General features: G+C 43.2%; 1 protein-coding gene across 3 annotated transcripts in view; it reads left to right on the top strand.

Annotated features, from left to right (window-relative positions):
• Positions 1-25,570, top strand: part of RPS6KC1 (ribosomal protein S6 kinase C1) — a 153,720-nt gene that overhangs the window by 12,777 nt on the left and 115,373 nt on the right. For all 3 annotated transcript variants that reach the window (XR_012800890.1, XM_075595641.1, XM_075595643.1), the window contains exons 3-7: positions 5,462-5,582; positions 14,556-14,671; positions 17,595-17,688; positions 21,051-21,110; positions 21,955-22,317. Coding sequence is in view for 2 of the 3 variants with exons in the window: in XM_075595641.1 (XP_075451756.1) it covers positions 5,462-5,582; positions 14,556-14,671; positions 17,595-17,688; positions 21,051-21,110; positions 21,955-22,317 (754 nt within the window). In the remaining variant the exon portion in view is untranslated. The remainder of the gene's footprint in view (positions 1-5,461; positions 5,583-14,555; positions 14,672-17,594; positions 17,689-21,050; positions 21,111-21,954; positions 22,318-25,570) is intronic.

The raw sequence follows: 25,570 nt of genomic DNA, 5'->3' as shown, positions 1-25,570 counted from the left end.
CTGAAGCCCAACAAACCTAGGATGTGAGACTGCCTGTTATGTAGAGTGATACTCCCTCTGCAGATTGGTGGAAGGTAAGGCCTCGTTCAGGGTGCCAGCTGCAGGACTCGGATGGAGGGCGTGAGGGAGGCAGTGCTGCAGTTTGCTGGGCGATCTGTGTTTATCCCCCAGCAGACTTTTCTGCGTTGGGGAGGGGGCGGGGTTACACACAGCAGGGTAAGTATCCAAGTTGCAGTCATGAAATCATTCTGAAGAATGATTTCATTGGCTGCCTTGGTCCCTGTGACGCTGCTGCAGCTCCAAAAAAACAAATTTTCGTTTATTGAAACTGTAGTCAGCTTCAAGTCCTGGCTTCGGAGACAGGGCGGTTGCTACCCTGAAAACCAGTATTCAAATTGAATACTTTGTTTCTCACGGCAGCACGCCCTCCCTCCGAAGCCAGCACCCTGACCTTGGCCTAATAGAGGTGTTTCTGTGATATAAACACGTCCTCTGCTGGGGACAGAAGAAGATACCACCCCATCCAGTGGCAGATGTGGGTAATGCATGTCAAAGTCTAGTGTTTTCAAATGAAAATGTCCTATTTCATTTGTGGATTTAAAGGGGCAGTTCAGCCTACCTGCAAAAAAAAATGCTTTGAAATAACATTGAAAGCATAAGTAAAAACAAAAAGACCTACCTGAACTTCCGTATAGGTGATGATCTTCCCAGCAATCAGGGCCCTCTCCGTTCCATTTGGGACATCGGAAACCATGACAGACACTCACCAGGGACCAGCAGCCCTTCAGATTGCAGCTTCCTGGTTCCCGTGCGGTCGAGTTGCTGTGAGGTCCTCGGGGGCGTGTCTGGGGGGGTCTCGGTATTCATGATGGAATGGAGAAGGCATTGATCACTGTCCCTTTTGCTGCCGTACGGGCCAGAAACACATTACTTTGCAATGGGGCCAATAGCTTATGAGGAACATATAACGAGGTTAACAGATGTCACTTCGTATCTGTACATTTCTCTGCAGCAGATTTTAACCCCTTAACTGTTCCATGACATAGTTAGCACATCTTTTGTGCTGATTTCCCAGGGTAGATTGCATTCTGCGCTCCTGCGGAGTATTGCGCATGATCTGACCAGACATGTCACAGAAGAGGAGACCCCATTCCCATTCTCATTCGTTTGCGCCGTAGGTGACGTCACCATCTTGTGATCACTCCCGAAAAGCGATCGCAATGTGCCGGAGGGGCAGTGGCATTCTGCAGCTCCTGCCACTCCGGCATGCAACGGGTTAATACTTTTCTAAAGGACATATCGAGCCAGAGTCATTTCCGTATGAAACGCAAGGGAACATTTCCATTCCAGCCACTTCACGCGCGACGAGGAAAACATATCCACCACCGCTTCCCAATAATTCAGAGATGGGATATACCTGTTAACTTCACATTCTTTCATCAACAAGCAGTCCCAGCGGAAGTTCACCTCCCGTGGCTCTTGGTCTCGCTCTCTATGTGGCTCAAAAGTGTCGACCCCATTAAGCACTGGGAGATGTATTTGTCCATTGTGTAACTTAGCTGTAAGATAAGGGCCCACTTCATTTAAACGCGTAGGCACTTCTTTTTCTGTATGCGCCGGGATCTTTGGCTACAGTAAAGGTCGAAACTGCCATTTTGGGAAATATCTAATTGCTCCCTAAGGCCGCGCTTATAGTGCGCGTGACGGCGACAGGTGACGTCGCCGCTAGCGAAAGTTGTAATTCGATTTGCGGCGATGTCGCGGGCGACCAGGTCATTGATTTGGTTCAGAGGCTGTCGCATGTGGCGACAGCCTCTGAAAAATAAAATTTGACCGGCTTCCAAATTTCGCATCGCTCCTGTCGCGTCGCGCTTACTATAAACATTTGCGACGACGGCAATACATTTGTTTTTGGGCGACGTCGCGTCGCCGGCACTATAAGCGCAGCCTTAGGCAGTACTGAGAAAGACAAAGATTCCCTTATAGCTGCACTCAGAAACACCCCTACAGATTAAAAACGTAAAACTTTAATATATATATTGAAATAAATGGGTCCTGAATATGGCCCCCGCTGAAACAGAGTAGGTGAAACGTACATCGGGTACGTCTGACGTCACTTCTGTGTGGCGTTGACTCATCGGAGAGGTGTGTGCGTGTGCCTGTCAGCGCTTAGGGAGACTGCATTCGTGGTCAGCTCAGCGCTCTGAGATAGGAGGTCCTATTGGGGTGATTTTAGGCTTATATTCCACCCAGTAGCTAGACAGTATGGAAACACGAGAGCTAGAACATAGTCACAGTTAATCTCAAACTGTACATTGTGTCTATTGGACTAGTGTGTAATCTAGCACTCAGATATAGCGTCTTACAAAGGGAGAGCTTGTAACTTCTATGTAAATAGTGGGATATTTTTCTAATGGGTGTCTCTCCACACCAGATATGATACAGTCCCCAAGTAACTATTCACCAACTCCCTAAGTGGGATACTTTTGTAGCTATATCTAATTTTGTCAAACGATATCTGCGGTTGGTAAAGTTTCCCTGCAGTTCATTAGGCAGGGGATACTGTTAATTGGACCATTTGAGGCTTTTCTAATAGCCTCACCTCGCCTCACCCCAAGGTGTTTGTCCACCAGAAACTTATAGTTCCACATGGCATTACAAATCAACTCGTATTAAAGTTGTACAATTCAGATATTATTGTGTGGATTATAATTTAATATCGGTATTCATTCCATGCACACACCTACCTCCATTTTTAATTGTTTTTATACATATTGTTTTTGTCGTTATCAGGACCCGTTTATTTTTAATATATCTATTAAAGTTTAAGTTTTTAATCTGTAGGGGTGTCTTTTTTTCTTTCTCATTACTATGCAAATCCCAGTCCTTGCCAGCACCCCTTCCCTGTGGGTCCCTGATTATATTCACTCCCAAGTATATGCCCCCTTTGTGTAGAGCAGGATTTCCAAACCTCCTTGGGGGGCCGCCTTCATTGCCCCTAAGACATTTGTAAAAGGGAAGTCCCTCCTACCAACGTACCAGCTCTCTGTTAAGGTCCATAAGAAATGCACTTTGTGACTTATTTCCAAGAAACAAAAGCAGAGAAATCTTTGCTTTTAGAATAGTTAGATTTGTTTAAGAAAACCAATTATATTATGCGCTCAAAATAGCAAATGCATTCTTACCCCGGGGGCCCCCTAGTGGGGTATAATGCCAGAACATTTTATGTCTCTCAGATGGAACCTTCATCAGCAAAGCAGATGGTTCCTAGGGCTATTACTGGCCGTAGTTTTAATTCCATCATATTGTCCAGAGTTTTTCAACCTTTTTTTGGTCAAGGAACCCTAGAATTAGATTGTGAAATTCTGGGGAACCCCAACCCTCCCCCCCACCACGGAGTCTCCTCCCCCACCACGGAGTCTCCTCCCCCACCACGGAGTCTCCTCCCCCACCACGGAGTCTCCTCCCCCACCACGGAGTCTCCTCCCCCACCACCGAGTCTCCTCCCCCACCACCGAGTCTCCTCCCCCACCACCGAGTCTCCTCCCCCACCACCGAGTCTCCTCCCCCACCACCGAGTCTCCTCCCCCACCACCGAGTCTCCTCCCCCACCACCGAGTCTCCTCCCCCACCACCCCACGGTCTCCTCCTCCCCCCCCCACGGTCTCTTCCTCCCCCCCCCACGGTCTCTTCCTTCCCCCCCCCATGGTCTCTTCCTTCCCCCCCCCATGGTCTCTTCCTCCCCCCCCCCCCACGGTCTCTTCCTCCCCCCCCCCCCCCACGGTCTCTTCCTTCCCCCCCCCCCACGGTCTCTTCCTTCCCCCCCCCCCACGGTCTCTCCCCCCCCCCACGGTCTCTCCTCTCCCCCCCCACGGTCTCTCCTCTCCCCCCCCCACGGTCTCTCCTCCCCCCCCCCACAGTCTCTCCCCCCCCCACAGTCTCTCCCCCCCCACGGTCTCTCCTCCCCCCCCCCCACGGTCTCTCCTCCCCCCCCCCACGGTCTCTCCTCCCCCCCCCCACGGTCTCTCCTCCCCCCCCCCCCCACGGTCTCTCCTCCCCCCCCACGGTCTCTCCTCCCCCCCCCCCCACGGTCTCTCCTCCCCCCCCCACGGTCTCTCCTCCCCCCCCCCACGGTCTCTCCTCCCCCCCCCCCCCCACGGTCTCTCCTCCCCCCCCACGGTCTCTCCTCCCCCCCCACGGTCTCTCCCCCCCCCCCACGGTCTCTCCTCCCCCCCCCCCACGGTCTCTCCTCCCCCCCCCCACGGTCTCTCCTCCCCCCCCCACGGTCTCTCCTCCCCCCCCCCCCACGGTCTCTCCTCCCCCCCCCCACGTTCTCTCCTCTCCCCCCCCACGGTCTCTCCTCCCCCCCCCCCCCACGGTCTCTCCTCCCCCCCCCCCCACGGTCTCTCCTCCCCCCCCCCCCACGGTCTCTCCTCCCCCCCCCCACGGTCTCTCCTCCCTCCCCCCCCCCCCACGGTCTCTCCTCCCCCCCCCACGGTCTCTCCTCCCACCCTCCCCACTGTCTCTCCTCCCACCCTCCCCACTGTCTCTCCTCCCACCCTCCCCACTGTCTCTCCTCCCACCCTCCCCACTGTCTCTCCTCCCACCCCCCCCACTGTCTCTCCTCCCCCCCCCACTGTCTCTCCCCCCCCCCCCCCCCTGGTAACTAAATGCATTGGAGAAGGAGTGCCTCAGTGAGTAAAGACACTGACTGGCACTCGAGTTTGAATTAGGGGAACTTGGTTCAATTCCCGGTGTCAGCTCACCCAGGCAGGGACCTGCGCCTGTAACAATCCTGTGCGCTGCGTACCGCACACTATACTGTCATTGTGACGCGCTCTGAGTCCCATTGGGAGAAAAGCTCTAAATGAAATAAAGTTATTATTATTAATGTGCAATGTTTACCTGTAACCCGGGATTGGGCCGATCGGGTGCGTTTGCCGATAGATTCTCGGATCCTCGGTCACTCTCCACCTATTTAGTCTGTCCTGTTTATAAACGATTGGGCCAGAAGGAGCCAAATGGCAAAATGTGCGAACATTTTGTGGGATTATTTCCAGTGACAAGAAAACCCTTTCTTTTCATTTTTCTCAAGGCACAGAAAAGTAAGTGTTCACCCTAAATGTGACCTATTCTTTGTAAGGAAGCCAATTGCTTGGATACTGTATATTTACAGTATTTTGTACCCCACCCATTACTTAGGACTGCAGAATAGCATTTCTAATGATAACTTCCTACCAATTAGTAATTGTAGGGGATGCCTTAGAAAGACAAAAGCAGATTACCAGTGTGTTTTCAGTAAAGAAGATACTTTATGGGGACAAATGTGTTTCTTCTGCTTGGTGGCTTCTGGGCTATGTAAGCAGTTACCAATGCTTTGATCAGGATATAATACAATACGGCATTGCGATTGTGTATGTTCATTGATGCCTCTTCTCATTAACTTTTCCTTTTGCTGCAGATAGTTGCTTGGAAGAGATACAGTGACTTTAAGAAATTACACAGAGATCTCTGGCAAATACATAAAAATCTCTTCAGACAAACAGAACTGTTCCCACCCTTTGCAAAAGCAAAACTCTTTGGTAAGCATTTTCCTGCTTTGTCTTCACAATTTGCTAGCGGTTCCTATTACTAGCTTACAGTCTGCTCGGGGTCACTCCCCTATGCCATACACGGGGCTCACTTGTAATGCTTTCTACACACCAATGAGTTTTGTGCACGAATGACCTGTTCGGAAAGCGGACAGGATGCAGAAGATACAAACACGAGATTGGGGCAGTAAATCCCAACATAAGATGCACAGTCGTGTTTACAACCGGTTCTAGCGTATGTGAAAATACTGATTTTGTCTGATTTTTAGTATATTATTATTTAATATTTTTTAAAGGCATCTCAATCAGCAACTTTTCACATGTTAAATGTAGCACTATTATTATTAATTACGTGTGCTCCTACATGGCACCTTTAAAAACAGGATTATAATTTTATTTGTTTCCCCTAAGCAATCTAAAAAAAAACAAAAATATCTAAAATGCTCTTGTATTCTCAGTTATCAAATGTATCGTTTCTGGCATATGGATAACGTGGTAAAAAAATAGATTACTAACTCAGCAGGGGCGCTCAACTCCATTCCTCAAGCCCCCCCAACAGGTCAGGTTTTCAGGATATCTTTGCTTCAGCACAGGTGGCTCGATCAGTCCCTGCTTTAGAACAGGTGGCTCAGTCTTTGACTGAGCCTCTGAGCCACCTGCGCTTGAGCTGGGATATCCTGAAAACCTTACCTGTTGGAGGTGTGGGGGGGGGGGATGGTGTGGGGGGCTTGAGGACTAGAGTTGAGCCCCCCTTCGCTAAAGCTTAAGATTTGTCAGTGCTGGTTGCTTAAATATTTCCCATCACGATGCAGATCGTGTGCCGGTTCTGAAACTGAGTTGTTGGTATTCTTTTCACAGGTGTTTTTGCAGATTACGATCTTCCAAAACTGAATGTACATCTCCTTTGTTTTGGATTAACCACTATCCCCAACAATTTAATATGTTAATTTTTTTTTATTGTAGCAAAACAAAAAATATAGTCAATTTAGAGGTAAAATACCTTTGTTATTTACATCAATTATGTTAACCTACTTTTTGAATTATCGATCAAATAAGTGAACATTTGAAAAATAAATAATTTAACAGGTAGACAACAAATGGTGTTTCAGGATGTGGTACTTTCAAGTCACTTGGCTTGATTTTGCTTTTTGTTTTTGTAGCAATTGCTTGGACATAAACCATAAAAAGATTGAGATTCCAATATTAAACGTTGTGGTCCAAAGGGAGAATAAGTGGTGAGGAAGATCTGGCGTTGCGTTTCCATGCTCTCTCTCTGGAAGCAAGATGGATAAAAGAGCGTCTGTTTGTTTTTCCTGCAGGATTAATATTCTCTGATTATTTTGTGCTTTTGGGATTCTCGTGTTTCTCCCATTATTTCCCGTCTCGCTCGGGCTGGCCAATAGAAATGTGCAATGTTAGAACAGGCAAAGGTATGCGAGTATGTAGCACACCAAAACAGTGCAAATAAATGCAAAAAAAAGCGATATTTGCGCACAATGCCGGAGCTCCTGGTTCAAGGATGGCCTATCTGCAGCAATCCAAGTATACAAAGATGATCCAGGGCTCCACGGGTTTTTGGCAAAAGAATTTATTCATAATACACAATGTTTCGGCCTCACTTAGGCCTTTGTCAAGTGACTGGCAATGTTAGAACAGGACATCAAAGCCCTGGGGACTGTAGCCCAGATCAGCTCCGGGGGGTATGTATCTGCTTTAAAATGTTTGACTTCTTTTGTTCCTGAATGGCAATACATAGTTTTTAGGGCACCAGTCCCAATGATCAGGGCTCAGATAGAACAAAATATTGTATTTGATGATAATAAAAAATGAAACACAAAAGCGCACCAAGGGTCAAGATTTAATAAAACAATGTAATGTAATAAAATGACAAGTAAAAACTTACATGTAAGGATATATAAGTCCAGTAGAGCAGTGCAGGAGCAACAGTCCTGGTGGAATCCTAGGCGCAGGGGGTAGGTGCTGAGGCTTACGGATCAGTCCCGCGCGCTGGGGCTGGCTGGCTCGGCACCACGTTGTTGTCACTTCTGGGTTGCGGCTTCTCGCAGGACCCGTGTATAGTAGCCCACCACAATCGCCGGTTCTCCAGCATGAAACTTACTCCGGCGAACCGAAAGAGTCTCTGGCTGTTTGTAGAAGTGCTGGGGCTTATTCCACCAATTAGCTGAATACCAATGGCACTGTGTGAGCTCCGCAACGCGTTTCACACGATACTGTGCTTCATCAGGCGGTATTTGGGACACCTACATGGGGGCCTTTTATACAGTCACTCTGAAGTCCCAATTGGATAATTAATTAGCCAATATGCGTAACATGCACTGTGAGTGCAATGTAACAGCTAAATTGGGAAGGTGTATTGAATTCATATAATAATGCATAGTATAAATTTAGCATTTGTAAATGTCAATATATAAATATATATGTATAATCAGTGTTTAATTAATGATGTTGTTCTAACTGAAGTGTTTAAATAAAATTGCTGTTAAAGGCCACCCGTGTAGATGATAAAAACATAAGTAGTCAGGCAATAATACAGTAATATCGCAAGACCACATATTGAATCACAATAATAAATACAATAAATACATAGAAATACATTAAATTATAAGGAAAAATAGAGTGGGAAAAGAAAGGAAGGAGAAGGGGGAAAGGAGGGAAGAAATAAGGAAGGGGTGGTAGGGGGGAGGGAAAAGGGGGGGGGGAATGAAAGGGAAAAGGGAAAGGGGAAAGGGGGGGGGGGAAGGAGAAGGGAAGAATTAAAAAAGAAGTGACCGGAGAGGGGGGGATAAAGTGGGGGAGGGAGGGAGGGAAGAGGGAATAGGAACCAAGAATAATACAAGTAATTAAAACCTAAATGATCATGTTGCAAACCCTACTCCCCATCTATCTCAAAAAAGGTGTAAGTTCAATATAATCATTGAGACCTCCCGGGTGCTTTGACTGGAGGGTAAAGATCCAAAATTGCTCTCGTTTGGCAAGTTGTAGGTCTCTATCTCCTGCCCTCGTATCGCCCATAATCATCTCAATTCCCATTGATGATAATAAAGTTCACTGATGTTAGGGGTAATCCAGCAATAAACGCTGCGTGAGACTCAATGCATAGTGCCTGTGTGGTAACATAAAGTCATGTAGGGGTCTCTGTGAAAAGCTGACTGACCTAACATATATACCATGACAGGCCAATCGACTAAATCAGTGAGACAAGCATGAACTATATGAAGATAAAAGCATAACAGGCAGAGTACTCACGAATCCAGCAATGCAATCCCCATGTTGAGCGTGCCTCACGCTGAAGGTAGCAAGAAGAAGCAGTCCGTAGAATCCAGAAGCGGAGCACAGCTATAGTGATACAAACAGGGGCTACAATCCAGCAGAAATATTAAAAAAGAGTGCTTTGACAAAGGGATCCGTCCCGAAACGCATCAGAGTTTGTTCTGACCCCCCCACTACCACACAAAAAAAGTTTTTTAATATTTCTGCTGGATTGTAGCCCCTGTTTGTATCACTATAGCTTTGCTCCGCTTCTGGATTCTACAGACTGCTTCTGAATGGCAATACTTTTATTTAGAAGATAAGAGAGGGATTCCTGTTCCACAAAATTAGTTATAACACTAGTATCTATCTGCATGGGATAATCCTGCTTTGTAATAGGCAAAATATGTTATCGTTTTTATTTTTAGTCCTCTTTTTAAATTTGGACAAATTAAATATATCAGAGTATGTGAGTCATGTCACCATCTTATCTGGATGTGAGCATTCTGTTGTTAATGAATTTTATGACCTGCTTTCATTTGACATGTTGGGAATGTGTCCTCACCCTCACATTAATCATAGAGACGCAATTTTGTTTACCTCAATGGTTAAATTAGTTGGTGGTTTAAAAGAGAGAACCTGGTCTATGCGTATGGCATTCTAAGAAAGGCAGACGTCTCAGGACTGCTATCACAAGAATTCATTATCCCCTAGTGCAGGGGTGGCAAACGACAGTCCAGGAGAGCCACCAACAGGTAGATTGAGCCACCTGTGCTGAAGCAGGGATATTCTGTAAACCTGACCTGTTTGTGGCCCTTGAGGACTGGAGTTGGCCACCCTTGGTGTAGTGGAATACTTTACAGGCATGCCCCGGATTAAGGACACTCACTTTAAGTACACTCGCGAGTAAGTACATATCGCCCAATAGGCAAACGGCAGCTCACGCATGCGCCTGTCATCACGTCCTGAACAGCAAAACCGGCTCCCTATCTGTACGGAAGCTGTGCGCAAGCGGGGAGACTAAAGAGCCTGTTACACATGCCTTATTTACATCAGTTATGCACGTATATGACGATTGCAGTACAGTACATACTTCGATAAGTGGAAAAAAGGCAGTGCTTCACTTTAAGTACATTTTCGCTTTACATACATGCTCTGGTCCCATTGCGTACGTTAATGCGGGGTATGCCTTTATATAATGCAGAATATTTCAGCAATAAAACACACTGGTGGCTGCATCTTTGGTTTATAATATTATTGCTGAGAATACATTTCTGGCAGAAATGTAGATCTTGCAGTATACGGCTATATTTTGAATTTAAAAGTAATTTTTAGTCTCTTCCCCCCCCCCCCCCCCTTTTTTTTTTTTAAATTGTATGGGAAACAAAGGGCCTCAGGAGCTAAACCGCATTTGTTTAAATTCCGGGGACCCCCTGCTTCCCAAGATACTTCCAGAGGTGCCCCGGCGTCACGCAGCCAACAGGAAGCTGTCGCTGCTTCCTAATTGCACTACAGGAGCCGCACGATGTACAGTAGTAGCTATGTCAGGAAGGATGCCTTTCTTGTATGTGCACACTGATTCCTATCTTTGTTTTCTATTGATGGCTACATTTTGTTTTTTGTTTTTCAGTTTTCATTTTAATAGGGGAAAAAAAAGGGGTTGCTCTTGTCTCATAGAAGCAATATATTTGTGACCAGTGTGATGCTTAATTCCTAAGGAGCGTTAGCAATACATCGGGATAGTTTGAAGGCTGTGGTAATTCCCTTGGTTTTTCCCAGCGATCTCTGTTCTGTTTGTGTTTTATTTTTGAAGAGACGGCTCAGGGTGAGTTCCCCAGCTTCAGGGGACAGAATCCTTCACACCAAAGTGACACCAAGTTTGTACAGTGATCTGCTGGTGTGTTTGCTTTATATATTTTGTTCCCACACACTTTCAAAACAGAAGACTTAAGTCTAAATTCAGAATAGAAATGTTAGTAGAAAGCTGCTCAGGTCACACGGCGAGACCCTTGGGAAAAGGCATTGTTGTTTTTTCCTTCTGTGCCAGTGCTTTCACTGAGGTCTTTTCCACCCAGCTCACAGGAAAAACCACATGGGAGCTGTGTTGTGAAGCAGTGATAACGGGTCCTCTCTCTGTTATCTGTACTTGGAGTTGCAGCTTTGCTTCTATGTCGGTGATGGGCGCAGTTTAGATTAGATCTGCATGCTACAATCATAAATCAGTTTAAAATATCTATATTCCGATGTTTACACTACTAGCTATTTTTGTTTACCCATTTTTTTTTAGTCTTCACATGAACATTTATTTTGTGAAAAAGTGGAGCTTTTTATACTATTGGGGTCGTGTGTCACTGCAAATGCAGTTCTGTTACAATGGTTTATTTTGGCAACAATAATGACCCTCAGCAACTTCAGGAAACAAAGTTATTGTGGGAGCCAGAAGAGAGAGGTAGTGTCTGACCATAAAGAGAACAGATCTGCAAAGTGGGCATTTTGCACTCAAATTTACTGTAATAAGAAGTAGGGTAACCATTAAATGGAAATTACTGCAAAATATAAATACTATAATAAATATTATAATATCACTATATAAAAGGGCTGGCCAACTCCAGTCCTCAAGATCCACCAACAGGTCAGGTTTTAAAGATATCCCTGCTTCAGCACAGGTGGTGCAGTCTTCGACTGAGCCACTGATTGAGCCATCAGTGCTGAAGCTGGGATATCCTTAAAACCTGACCTGTTGGCCGCCCCTGCTGTATAATATATTGTGTAACTGTATTCAATACTGCTCGAAGAGCACACAAAGCACGTACTGAAGAATGTTTTCCTTAATGTCAGCGGATAATGGTACAGTACTCTTGTCCTCTTTTGTCCCCCTTGCATTAAGAAGGCTGTAGAGTAGTGGGAGGACTCGGGAAAAGTTTCTTAAACTACTTCTAAAGAAATAGATCTATTTTTTGTGTCTCTTGCTATCGTTGGTCTCCACTCTTTAGGCTTCAGTTAAGACGCCTGGTCGGAGCCTTCCATAACACTGCTTGCTGCAGAACCTTGCTTCAAATGTGACGCAGATGCTAAAGAACTGAATTATAAATGATTTGTGAGCTGCATGACGCATTAAATAGTTCCTCCAAATAGTTAGCTCCCTGATATTTAAAGATGCAACTTTCAGGACATTTCTGAGCCATTATCTATTCGTCATGCCTGACAGAGCCTTCTATGATGCTCTGTAGTCTTTCTTTTGCCTAATTGCCTTTTTAACGCACCTTGCTGGATGCGTCTTGGATCTGCTGTTCAGAAATACTGAGGCTAATTACGTCTGCCAGGTTGTAATGGATAATATTAACCCCTCACTGCTCAGAGGCACTCTTGGCACAGAGGGGTAAACCTATTCATTATAATCTGGAAGATCTTATCCGTATCCACATTCCATTGGTTAACATTGGAGAGCTAATTATATACATAAGAATACTGCGCCTATGTAAAGAGCCATGTTCAGTAATGCATAATTGTATTATTTTTTAAGTATACCTTAACCTCCATGAGGGATGCCCAAAACAATACAAGGATAATGTGGAAATAATAAAAAGGCATCAGAAATAAAATGTTAGTGTTTTTGGAAATGTTGTTTTGGGATTAAACTGAAATCACTGTTCTTTGTTAAATGAAGTGTAATTTCCAATTAATCTATGAAATGTGAGAAGCTAAAGAATACCTTATGAAACAAACATTAATAAAAACACTGGTTTCAATGTAAGGTTCTTTCTCTTCATAGTAATAGTAATTATATATAAAAAACCTTCCACGTGAGATCACACCTTTTATACAATAATAACAATCTGTGATATTTGATTTATAGAATAAAACTCGGCCCACACCTCATGCTAGTTGTATATTTTAATAGGACTTCTGCATCCACTACTGAGATTTGTCTTCCTCTTGGTCTTGCATAGGTAGGCTCAACTCCAGTCCTTAAACCCCCCCATTCAACAGGTCAGGTTTTCAGAATATCATTCGGCACAGGTGGCTCAATCAGAGGCTCAGTCTTTGACTGGGCCTCTGATTGAGCCACCTGTGCTGAAGCAGGGCCTGATTGAGCCACCTGTGCTGAAGCAGGGACTGATTGAGCCACCTGTGCTGAAGCTGGTATATCCTGAAAACCTGACCTGTTGGTGGGGTGCTTGAGGACTGCAGTTGAGCACCCCTTGTCTAACAGACCATATATTCCATCTACTTGTATTGTGTATGGCAGGGGCGCGCAAACGTATTTTGCTGCTCCCCCTGTTCCTGCACCCCCCCTTATCTCGCACGGGGTCGGGTCACATGACCCGCGGCACCATTTAACTCTGCGTTACCAAGGCAAACGTGACGTCACATGACCCCGCGGCGTCATTTGACGCCGTGTTGCCATGGTCACATGCCCCGAAGCCGGCTGAACCTCGGTAAGTAGAGATTGCAGAGGCATCGCGCGGTCCTCCGGCATTTCATTTTAATTCCTCGGGGAAAAGCGCGGTACCTCTGCAACCGCCCGCGCCCCTCCCAAAAAATCTTGCGCCCCCCAGTTTGCGCACTGCTGGTGTATGGTACTGTAAAAACATGGCTGCCCTTTTCTCAGCAATATATTTTCTCTCCACTGCATGTTGCACGACTGTTGGGGTTTTTAAAAAACGACATTGAAGTATTCTAATGTAAATGAAGAAAAGGCATCTGAGGTTTCAAAAGCTCTGTACGCTATCATTTAATCTATGAAGAACTCTAATTTTAATCCCCTAAAACAGGGGTGCTGAACACTTCTCCAAAAGATCCCCCCCAACAGATCAGGTTGTCAGGATATCCCTGCTTTGAAGTAATTCCCCATTTGTGAGGTGTGTATCTGTTCAGTCGAAGACTGCACCACCTGTGCTGAAGCAGGGATGTCCTGAAAACCTGACCTGTTGGGTGGGGTCTTGAGGACTTGCGTTGAGCACCCCCGCCCTAAAATATACAAAAACCTACAATGAATCTACGCCTCTTCAGGACTAATGCGGCTATTAGAACTGCAGTGTATTATTAACATCGTTTTGTTGTTGGGAAATTGAACCTTGACGTCTTCTTTTAAATCTTTTACTCTTAAATGTTGTTCAATGGATACTTCAAAGGGGCGCCGAGGGTCTGTTTGCAGCCTGAAATTAGTGGGACCACACACATCCTTGCACAGAATTCTTTGCTAATTTAATACAGGCATACCCCGGTTTAAGGACACTCACTTTAAGTACACTCGCGAGTAAGGACATATCGCTCAATAGACAAACGGCAGCTCGCGCATGCGCCTGTCAGCACGCCCTGAACAGCAATACCGGCTCCCTACCTGTACAGAAGCTGTGCGCAAGTGGGGAGACTATAGAGCCTGTTACAAATGCGTTATTTACATCAGTTATGCACGTGTATGACGTTTGCAGTACAGTACATGCATCGATAAGTGGGAAAAGGCAGTGCTTCATTTTAAGTACATTTTCACTTTACATACATGCTCCGGTCCCATTGCGTACGTTAACGCGGGGTATGCCTGTACAATGTTTCATGGCATTCAAGGAAGTCCGAATACTATGGTTACCAGTGAGTACTATTTTATTTGCCTTGCGATAAGTCATGTTGAGTGTTGCACGTTTTATATCGGATTAACTGCATGTTTTCTGCTTTCCACCTGTTGTATTCCAGGGAGATTTGACGCGAGTGTGATAGAAGAGAGACGGCAGTGTGCTGAAGATTTGCTGCAATTTTCCGCCAACATCCCAGCCCTATACAACAGCAGTCAGTTAGACGATTTTTTTAAGGTAAATTGCTACTGTGTGTTTTATGCAAAGTTGTCTCTCTGGGATTGGGCTTAATGTGGAGCATTACATGACACCACATCAGTGCTGTGGAGCAATATAACCCGGGCATGTGTGGTTGTGTCTTATGATATGTGTGGGTTGTAGATGAGGTCTGGAGGACCTGCAGTGGTTCTGTATTTGTCCTTTCTAAAAGAATTGACCGTCGTTAATTAGCTACGTAGGTGGTTGAAATGCAAACTCTTGGACACAAAGGAGTATTAACTGGGTTAGTTTTTCTATACTTTCCTTTTCGGCAGGAGGTCCGCTTCCTCCAGCTGGCAAACCACTACATTTGCACCAGGGACTACCTGTCTAGCAGTGAAAGGCACCTAGCGATTAGCTCTTGCTCGGCAATACTACAGATGTAGCCAGCTTCAGTATTCTTGCGACTGGAGGAATCTGTGGTCCAGATCCCGCTGCTTCCCCCCGCAGTGAGAAATTCTGTGTGTGGGGGAGTCCCATTCAGCAGAACAGACATCCCCGCAGGCAGCCACGGCTTTTCCTGTCCACGGAATCGCTGCATTTTGCTCTTATTCCCACGAATCCGAGGGCTGTTAAGCCTGGCTACTACATCTGTATGTACTACATCTGTATGTACTACATCTGGCTACTACATCTGCAATGCCCTAAAGATCTCAGAGCACTGGGAAAAATTATTTAAAAAAAAACAAAAACCTATATTTATGAAATATTCTGGGATAGCTGTTTGGACCATTATAAAATGATTTTAGAAAATGTTATGCCATAAAATCTGAAACACAGGGAAAATCTTTGTAAAGAACCAAGACTGTAATTTAAAAAGATTAGTGCTACTCTGGGTGGGTAAATAAAAAGTAGCGGCTTTGTACAGTCGCACTTGCACTATATATATGTATACGATATACTATATAGTATATAAATATGCTATGAGGAAGGAGGAGCAGCCCTAGGCCACAATCTCTGTTGAGACAGGATTACTGTTGCGGCACTCGTTTTGTTTTTAAACTTTACACTTGCTTAAAGCTGAGAGACCAGCAGCTTTTTACACTGCTGTGTGTGGCGGGTTCTTTTAATTATACTGTCTGCGCAGTCAGTAAAACTCTGTATTTGATCAAATATTTTTGTTGGGATCAGCATTTAGCGTTCTCTTCCTGCTTTCTACAAACCAGGTACACAAACTAAATTATGGCGAGTAAAAAAAGTGATAAAAAAGGGACAAAACCCGTCCACCGTAAAGTGTACAGCACATTCACATGTCTCAGACAGGTCTGCAGTCCTGTCTTTTCCCATTATCGCTTAGCAAAGAATGCTTTTCTACTGCGGCCAGGGATTCTGGGTAATGACATGCAAATGAGCACACAGTGAGTCACTCTTTGCTTCTTATCCATTTTAACATTGACCCCTCTAATCTTATGCCTGCCATTTTACGCAGCTGTCTACAGTGATTCCAAATCTTTTGTTGTGCTGTACAGCATCTGTTTGTGTTTTTTAGGTTACTTAAAGCGGCAATCCAAGTTTTTTCATTTAGTTTATTTTTACACCGGTTTGAAGCAGTCGGTCTCCAGAGCTGAACACCATTCATTTCAGCTCCAGGGACCCAATGCTTCCGGAGATACCTCTGTAGTAGGTGCAGTAGCTGCTCCGGCTGTGCTAGCCGGGCTTTAAAGTTTTAAAGTCCCCACGTCACGAAGTCCAATAAATAGGAAGCCAAACCGAATGACGTCACAGCTTCCTATTGGTCCGCAGGCTTAGGAGCTTTGAACAGCGGCCATTGCGTGCTCCCATGGTAGCCGGGCAGTGCGGCTACCGGCACCCCCTACGGAGGTACGCATCTCTGGTAGCAGGGGGACTCCAGAGCTGAAATGAACGGGGTTCAGCCCCGGAGACCCCCTGCTTCAATCCCGGGTAAAAATGTGAATAAAAATAAATAAAATAGTGCTTGGATTGCCGCTTTAATACTCTGGTTTAATGTTGTTATATTTATGTTATAATAGTGCTGGTAAGTACAGCTCAACACCGTTATATAATGCGGTCTCAGCGTGGCTCCCGATTTTAAAAACATCTCCATTTTTTTTAATTATAAACATTCAATGCTTTATTGCTAACGGACACACACACACACACACACACACACACACACACACACACACACACACACACACACACACACACACACACACACACACACACACACACACACAAAATTCTCTACCTGCGAGCCACAGGGTTTGTGTGATTTCACAGACTCTAAAAACAAACTTAACCTATAGTACACAGCGCAGTCCACAGGTGGCTCAATCAGTCCCAGATTCCGCATAAGTGGCTCAATCAGAGGCACAGTCGAAGTCAGAGACTCTGATTGAGCCACCTGGGCTGAAGCTGGGATATCCTGTAAACCTGACCTGTTGGTGGGGGGCTTGTGGACTGGAGTTGAGCCCCCCATGACTAAAAGACTAAATATTACTACTAATACAGTGACTACACAACATATATAATATACAAATAGACGTGCAAGGGCCCAAAAAAGTCCACTGATTCCTCCTCGAGAATCAGAAAATGTTCCCAAATGTCTTCTAACACCCGAGACGTCGTTTGGGGACTTTGATTTACTTGGGCCCAAGGTGGGGGAGGCTGCATGTTTAAAACACGATTTCATCTTGGTGTGGGATAGAGAGAAATGAACAAGGATACAGTGATAATGAGTATGCACTACCTATGGGCTTTTAATAGATGATTTGGTCTCTGCAAACATTTGTTTTTTTTAGTAGGGGTGGGAGGTGCTTCTTCTGTTAGATTGGGAAAGATGTCATAATTTCATCTTGCTACCGTAAGAGTCAATGCCTTGAAAATGGATCCGATGATGTCTGCAGTATTTTACCTTATTTTTTTTTTTTTTTTTAAATAGGGAGGAGACGTGCACGATGGATCGGATCTGATAGGTCCAGCAGAACCATTTACAGATTCTTTTACTGACAGTCTATCTGATTGTAGCTTTGATGGTGAGTTCTCATTCTCCAGCTGGGTTTACTTGCTCCGATAACCTTTTTAGGAGTACGAAAGGGGTTCCATCCGGGCTATTTTGAAAAAATAAATAATAATAATAATAAAAAAAAAATAATATATATATATATATATATAACATCACTGTGTTTTCAACAAGAGTTTGCGCAGTGGGGAGAGCCCTTTCCATCTCGCCTTATTCTTATTGGCTCTCTGAGAAGAGACAGGGTGGGATGGGAGTAAGGGAAACACTTGATTGGTAAACACTTCACCATTCAGAGCCCCCTAAAAACTCCACATGTAATTAATTTCCCAAAATATAAGTACCCCATTTGTTTTTGTATTCGCATGTTTAGATATGTTTAGGGAAGCCAATTAGACTTTCACTTATTCATCCCCCCCCCCTCACCCCCTTCTTATAAAAGGTTGTTTTCCAGGTATCTACCAGTAGGTAAGACAGCTCTTTTATTTTCAAGGCAGGACAGCTAAGTGAAGCTGAACGAGAGACAGTCACATTGTCCTCACCAATCTTTCACCCCCGGAGCTGCATCAGTTGTTTGTGCGGATTTTTAAAGGTTGCAGTACTAAGCAGCTGGCATTTGCAAAATAAGACTACAAATTAAACCACAGCACTTATAAGATGATTTAATTTTTTTTTTTTTTTTTTAAAGCTAATGGCATTTTATTATACAGCTTAAACAGGCTATTATTGCATACGAAAATCTCTTGGGGAAACTCAAAAGCAGGATCATGATCAGGAGGTCATTTTTATACGTAAATTTAAAGTATCCTTTTCAAACATGAAAATCGCCAGGTTAATCAGCAGTAATAATTTAGCGAAGAAAGGCAATAAAATAACATTCATTTTATATATATATTTGCTGATCAGTGTTGGATATAATGTAGTGGTGCTTTTAATCAGATCCAAAGTATTACTACTTCTTGGCAGTACCCGAAGACAGAATCGCCTTCTTTTACTTGATATCCAGTTTGATCACAGACTCTGCAGTTGAATTGTTGCGTAAAAAGTACGTTGAGCCACAGATGGTACATGGGAATGCGTTGTTGGAGAACAATACATTATACACACTGTCAGAAATAAATGGCCACCCAGTGCTTCCAGTGTCACTGCTGTGGTGGTATTTCTAGTATGTTATGCCCGTTTGTGTTTCTATGTCCCTCTTCAGTGTGCTGTGAAGTTGCCTTCCCTGTGCTAGTCCCATTGGAGATGAACTCTCCTGAAGTCCAGGGATGACGTCTTCACGGCATATTAAATAGGAGCTTAGGAAGTGTGTGCATCGGGGGAAGGCAAGAGTCGTGCGATACATCCGGTGCAAATTCTTTTGCCTGAAATTTGCCCCATTTTCACCTTGATATACAGTATAGGGACCGAATGATCTAACTTGGAAATTCCAGAACATTACTGTTCTCTACAGATAAATCAGGAAGGATATATCGTTTACCTCTTGGTGGCAGTCTTGCTATTGTTTTCCTGTAAGAAATGAAATCGTACTGTATTGATGACTAGTTTAATGCATAAATATCCAGAGCGGAGTCTAGTGTCAGAATCTGGGAAACATCTGTGATTGAGAGATGCTAATTTTTTTTAATGTTAACAGTATTCAAGCCGGCCTTCAAAACACTTGAAACATGAATACCTGCTTTTTCATTTTTTTTCCTCCTTAAGTGACAGTGCCAATTAAGTGTTGTGACAATCGGCAGCGATGATTGCACATAGTACAGCTGTGTGTACTGACACAAAATATTCTATAGAATCTGAATTAATCAACACCTAACTTTTTTTTTAGGACAGGTAATTGGCATTTTTTATGAAGTGGTAAGCTACTATATCATGTCACACTATAGTGTGTGTGTATATATGTATATATGTATATATATATATGTATGTATGTATATACACAATATTATAAAATGGTCACTGTGCAGGACAGCAGTGACTGATCAGCAGAGCATTGGCCACTATTACTCTTAAGGTCGCCGTTTGCTCCTGAAAAGCCTGTGTAGTAATGCTATGCATGTCTCCTTATACCTGGCGTGGTAACCCTCCCTTTAAATCAAAAGCTCCTGTTGTTGAAGATTTTTAATTTCGGGTCTAAATGAACGTAACTGAAAGCAGAATTGGAAAAGGTCTTAAAGCTGTTTGTCGAGTGTTTTATCGTAGAAATGAGGCAGTGTAGGGCTGGTGTGGTCGTGAAGATGATGCTCTTCCAATCTGTTCAATCTGGGAGAAGTCCCTTTCTCTCCCAGTGCCTCTGCTTACTCACCTGTCACAATGATCATCGTTTCTTCCCCCCCCCCCCTCCCACCACCTCTCCGCTTTGGAAGTAGGACAGAGAAATGTTCTGCCAGGAATACAAACCAGAAGTGTGTGTTCAGGAACGCTTCAAAAGTTTAGTGGTACAGCTCTTAGAAAGTGAAAGGTTTTACTGAAATCATGCAAGGTGCCTGGGATCTATGGATCAGACCATGCCTGCTGACAGAGGTTAAACTGATGCATATTCTGTTTTCAGCACTTAAGTATAGAGTAGAATGCTTCTATAAGATGCATTTCAAGCTACGTCTATATTATGATGCCTTGTTTCACAACCATAACCCAGTTGTTTGTTTATTTTTGTTTATCGTAAATTCATGAACATGAAGCAGTTACTGGTGGGTTCTTTTTTGGGAATATCTGGCAGCCAGTTTAATCCATTCCTTGAATCTTATATGTCAGGTCTGAGAAATGTAAGAAAAGCGAGTTGGACAAGCGGTTTTGAAAGGTTCAAAAGAAAACCGTTTTAAATGAAGCATCTTAGATTTCCTTCAGTAAGTCAAGATTTTCTCTGATTAGATGATTGTTTGGGCTGCAAACAATCTTGAAGCTTCTCGAGCCGTATTGATGAGTCTTGAAGGATAAAAGTGTTTGGAGATTTCCATTAACTTTGTACATGTATGTAAATCTTTATTTGTATAGCGCCATTCATGTACATGGCGCTTCTCAGCAGTAGTACACGGGACAAAACAATAGAGGACATAATGGGAATAAGCGCTTCAGACATAAAAGTAAATACAGTATTAGGAATAATAGCCCATCCCCCGAAGAGTTTACAATCTAAGTGGAAAGTAGGGAGACCTTGAAGACGGTAGTGCATTGTCAGGATAGGGCGCTCATGCTGTATCGCACTGCTAACTGCATTATTCTCTGTAAATTAAGTTTACACAGTGGTCATTTTTCTGCCTATAACTACAACACATATGGCTTATGATTTCTTTTGACCTAATTCTGCAATAAAGCGGAATGGATTTTTGTATGTATTGCACCCAGATTTATGCTGTTGGTATAATGTTTTCTTTTCACTAGTGAGAAAAGATTCTTGTGGACTTGATGAGGTGACGTTTGCTAGCCAATCTGAATGTGGAGGTGAGACCGTAATATATGAAAATATTGAGATCAATCTCCCTGTTTCAAAACCAACACCTTTAACCTTCCATAGTAATGATGAATTGTGTAGTAAGAGTTATTGTGTAATGTTTGCTCAAAGGGGATGTTCACTTTATAAGGACTATTATTCCACGTATTGCAGGATTTGTTCTGTACCATTCCTTCATTGCAACTCGGTGGTTCATTTAAATGAAGCTGTAGGCTTCCCTTTGTCTTTGGCGGTTATTTTCATACATAACACAATACAGTATGTGGTTCAAAATCATAGAACATAATAAAGTACCTTGCCGATATAGACTCACACAGCTGTTGATGCCACTCAATCAATATATAAAATAAATAAAAATAAATAAATGTTTTTATATTAAGCACTTTATGGAAATGTCATCTTGTGGTGGTGTTCTGTATGGTCTATACATATTCCTCATGTAATTCATGCCTCGGTCTTGTTTGGTAATGAAGGGTTTTGCATGCTTCGTCATGGGCATTCAGAGGTTACATATCAGACATACCTGTTGGTACCACAAATTAGCAGATCTCCGGTGGGAGCTTCTGCAGCTGCATCAACAGGGGTTAGGTCTTAATGCTTTCTCTGCCACTTTGGAGAGATTATATCAGATGACGAGGCAAAGCAAACACAATGCTGATCATCACTAACAAACCAGAATAAACGTATCCAGCTTTGCTGTAGTAGAGTTAATACTGATATGCCGACCTCTTGATGAGTTGTTTGTTGCACATTGTAAGGTGCATTGTGTGTTCCTTATGTTTTCTTTTATAATATTTGCTCTGAAAATGCACTGTTCTGTTATCCGATATTCAGGTCTCTCATGTGACAGTGATCTTCTCTCGTTGACGGTGGATATAGACTCTCTCTCTGGGTTGGATGATGGAATGGCTTCCAATCGTACTTCACCCAATAGATCGTTTGCAGTCCCTCCTTCCTCCGAATTGATAGTAACGAGCTTCCCCACCTCCAGCCATGATGGGGGTAAAGCTGAACCAGAACGAGAGAGCCTCAGTTTGTTTCCTGCCAGGTTAAAGCAGAAACTTGGCAGATCAGATTACCTGGAGAAAGCAGGCGAGCTGATTTCTTTGGCCACGAAGAAAGAGGCAGAGCAGGACTATGAAGCTGCATTTGGATTTTACAGGAAAGGTGTTGATCTTCTCTTGGAAGGTGTACAAGGTAAGATCTTTAGAAACACACACAGACCCCAGAACACCATATGTACTGTATTTGTGTCAAAATGACAATCATGTATATAACAAAAGACAAGAAGCCCCCAGTGCTACATCCAATATGATAAATGATGTAGTCAAATACTGATTTTGTTTTTCTTCTCATAAGTGAGGGTCATTTAGTTAAATTATTTGGCCAAATAATTATAAGCTTGCAAACCACGCAACAGTGTCCCCTCTTTCAAGTCCTAACACTATCTGCAAACGTTCTCTTTACCTCTCTAACGGAGGAAGAAGTCTTAATAGACCGGTCATTCACAGCTGCATCACAAGACCGGCCATACTTAGTATTATACCTGGTTTTAAGCTTGACCAGCCCACTTTTAAATAGCCGGTCTTGTGATGCAGCTGTGAATGACCGGTCTATTAAGACTTGTTCCTCGGTCAGAGAGGTGAAGAGAACCTTTGCAGATAGTGTTAGAACTGGCAAAAGAGGGGACACTGTTGCGTGGTTTGCAAGCTTATAATGCTTTGGCCAAAGAATTAAACTAAATGACCCTCACTTAGGAGAAGAAAAACAGATCAGTGTTTAACTATATATTTTGTCATATTGGATGTAGCATTGAGGCGTGACCAAGGTGTAATCTTGAGTGAGGATAAATGGCCTTGTGGAAAAACATCCATGTCATGTGAGGACTGAAACGTTGAGCCTTTGAATAAAGCCCATTTCATCTATTTTCCTAAAGCCCACTGGAGTGCCTGTATGTATTTCTGTTTTATGGGATGTGAAGTAAGCAGAGACTGTGAACCAGGGTCCACTGAGACACTAATGTTATAACCCATAAATGTCTCCAGAGTTTACATAACAAGGATATACAGTATTTACAAATACAAACAAAGCTGGCAAAGGTTAAGAAAAAAGAAGCTGAGAAAAATTGATCTTGATATACTTTAAAATGCCTCTAACATAAAGAAGTATTGTGTATTTAAAAGTCAGATAGGGATGTCAAAATGGAAAAGTTTAAGAAGCTCTGAAAGGTGATGCGGAGCAGCACATATTGCTGATTTGTGTCATACTAGTGCATGTGCCACACGTCAACTTAAAGGCTGTAAAATCCTTCTCGAGGTGAACATGCCTTATTAAAGAATAAGGCGGTTAGTATCTTCAATAGGACAAGGACCAAGATATGCTACTATTTCAGATCCAGGGGCTGACGGTATCTTCGTGGTAAGAACATTACTTTTAAATACCCTTGGGCAAGTTACTGTATCTCCTGTGCTTCAGGCACCAAAGTTAGGTTGTAATCTAGCAACTCATTGTACCTTGTACCGTGTCGCTGGGGGAAGGGAGTGCCCCGATGGAGTTACGGGGGGCTCTTGCTGTGTTAATCCTTCCAGGCCACATTCGGCGGGGGTCACGGGGCTGTGCTCGCGGCCACATGATCGGCAAGTCTGCTACACCTGTAGTATCCCAGAGCTTTTCTAAAATTCCCTAAAAGGGCAGTGCCTCCAAATTTAGACTACTGTCTGGATTGAGAGCAAACAATGCTACTTTTAAAAAGGATGATCTTAATGAATTTCGGATTAGATTTAATTAGATTACAGTTTTGGGCTGTTTTCCTAACTCAATCATACTTTTCCTTGTATGCACAAAATGAATGGCGTCTTATTAGGATTTCTCAAAGATTTTTAGGAAGTTTAGGATGAATGGAACATGTGTTGGTTGTATTTTAAGTGTGAAGATGGATCACCTCCCCTAGATTCTAAAATGATTTCATACTGATATGGTTCAGGTTCCAAGAGCAGCCTCATGAAGAAGATAATTGTGTTTGTTTGATAAAACCAGCGCCATAAAATATCTAAGTCGATCCTAAAGCTTTAATGACTTGGCTAGCCGGAGACTTAAGGCTGATTCTATATGTTGTGAAGCCAATCTTCACAGTTGACTTCAATGGGGAAATTAGACAAAAACAACACGATTTTGCTACTTCAGCACATACTTTATAGAATAAGTCCCTTAGGATTTTGCTTTATTGTGACAACTGGTCTATATGGAGCACAGGCCTATTCAGTAGGGTTCTGTGTATGCCGGCTGTTGTGACTTTTTGTACTGGCACAAGAGCACACTAGAGTTTAAATATTTTCAGTGAAACGCAAGGGGCGTAATGGTGCCATCATGCATTGTTAAAACTGCCTTTCTATTTGCCAATCCCTAAGAGTGCATTAATGTATATATGTTGATAAATGGTCTCAGAAAGGGCAGTTTCTGTGTATACATTAAAGCTGTCACAGACAAATGAAGTTTTTCTGGTGTCCTTCTTCATCCAAAGTCTTCAGATAAAATATTTTGCTTCTTTTGCCATGTCTCATGGAATCTCTCATCTCATTCACGTTTACAATATTAAATTATAAAAAGGTGACTTCAGCTGGGAGTCGAACTAACAATTCCTATTGGAATAAGCAGTGTCGATTAAACAGAAATATAAAAATTACAAAAAGCTATTACTGTGAAATTACTTCTCCAGCAAGTAATTCTCATACACCAATATCTATGGAGATTACATGACTCCCAATTAAGAGTTCATGAGTTGAAATGTATCAATAGTAGATGTCATGGTACAATTAGTTGTAATTAGACTTTGTTTGAGGTATAATGAATACAATTCTCACTGTCTAGTTATATGCATTTTTGGACATTTTTTTATTTAATATAAATATTCCACTATAACACAACGTTTGAGCGAAACTGCAGTCGTTTCTATATTGCGAACATGTAATATAACAAAGGAAATGTACTGCTACTCAATGCCTGGGTATAAAGTATCCAGAATAATGTCGTGCAATAGTTTTTGTGTTTTTTTTCCCCCTTGTAGTTATATAGCTCTGATCATATATACAGTGTTTTACAGAATAGGTATTTGGACAAAACATACTGTAGATGATTATGGTAGAGGAATGAGAGCATCAGGCATAAACAGTAGACAGGAGAAAATAACCCTTTTTCTACAAAGCACTTTTGATCTTGGTGGCATCCTGGTATGAATACATGATATGATGATATGGTACATGAGATTGTGTTAGTGCTTAGCCAAGTGTGCTTGAAGAGGTTGTACAGTAATCCTCCTGTTTTCCAGGCTGTTAAAATGCTTCCTTGCTAAGATTTGTTAAGGTTTGAAGAATGGTAGAAAGCATGCTGATGTGAATGGTGTTACAGAGGAAGGGGGCAGTAAGAGGTTATTTCAGGTAGGAAAGATTTGTAG

This window comes from Ascaphus truei, chromosome 4 (genome assembly GCF_040206685.1).
Source record: "Ascaphus truei isolate aAscTru1 chromosome 4, aAscTru1.hap1, whole genome shotgun sequence".
Classification (NCBI taxonomy): domain Eukaryota; kingdom Metazoa; phylum Chordata; class Amphibia; order Anura; family Ascaphidae; genus Ascaphus; species Ascaphus truei.
This window is presented reverse-complemented; position numbering and strand designations above follow the sequence as displayed.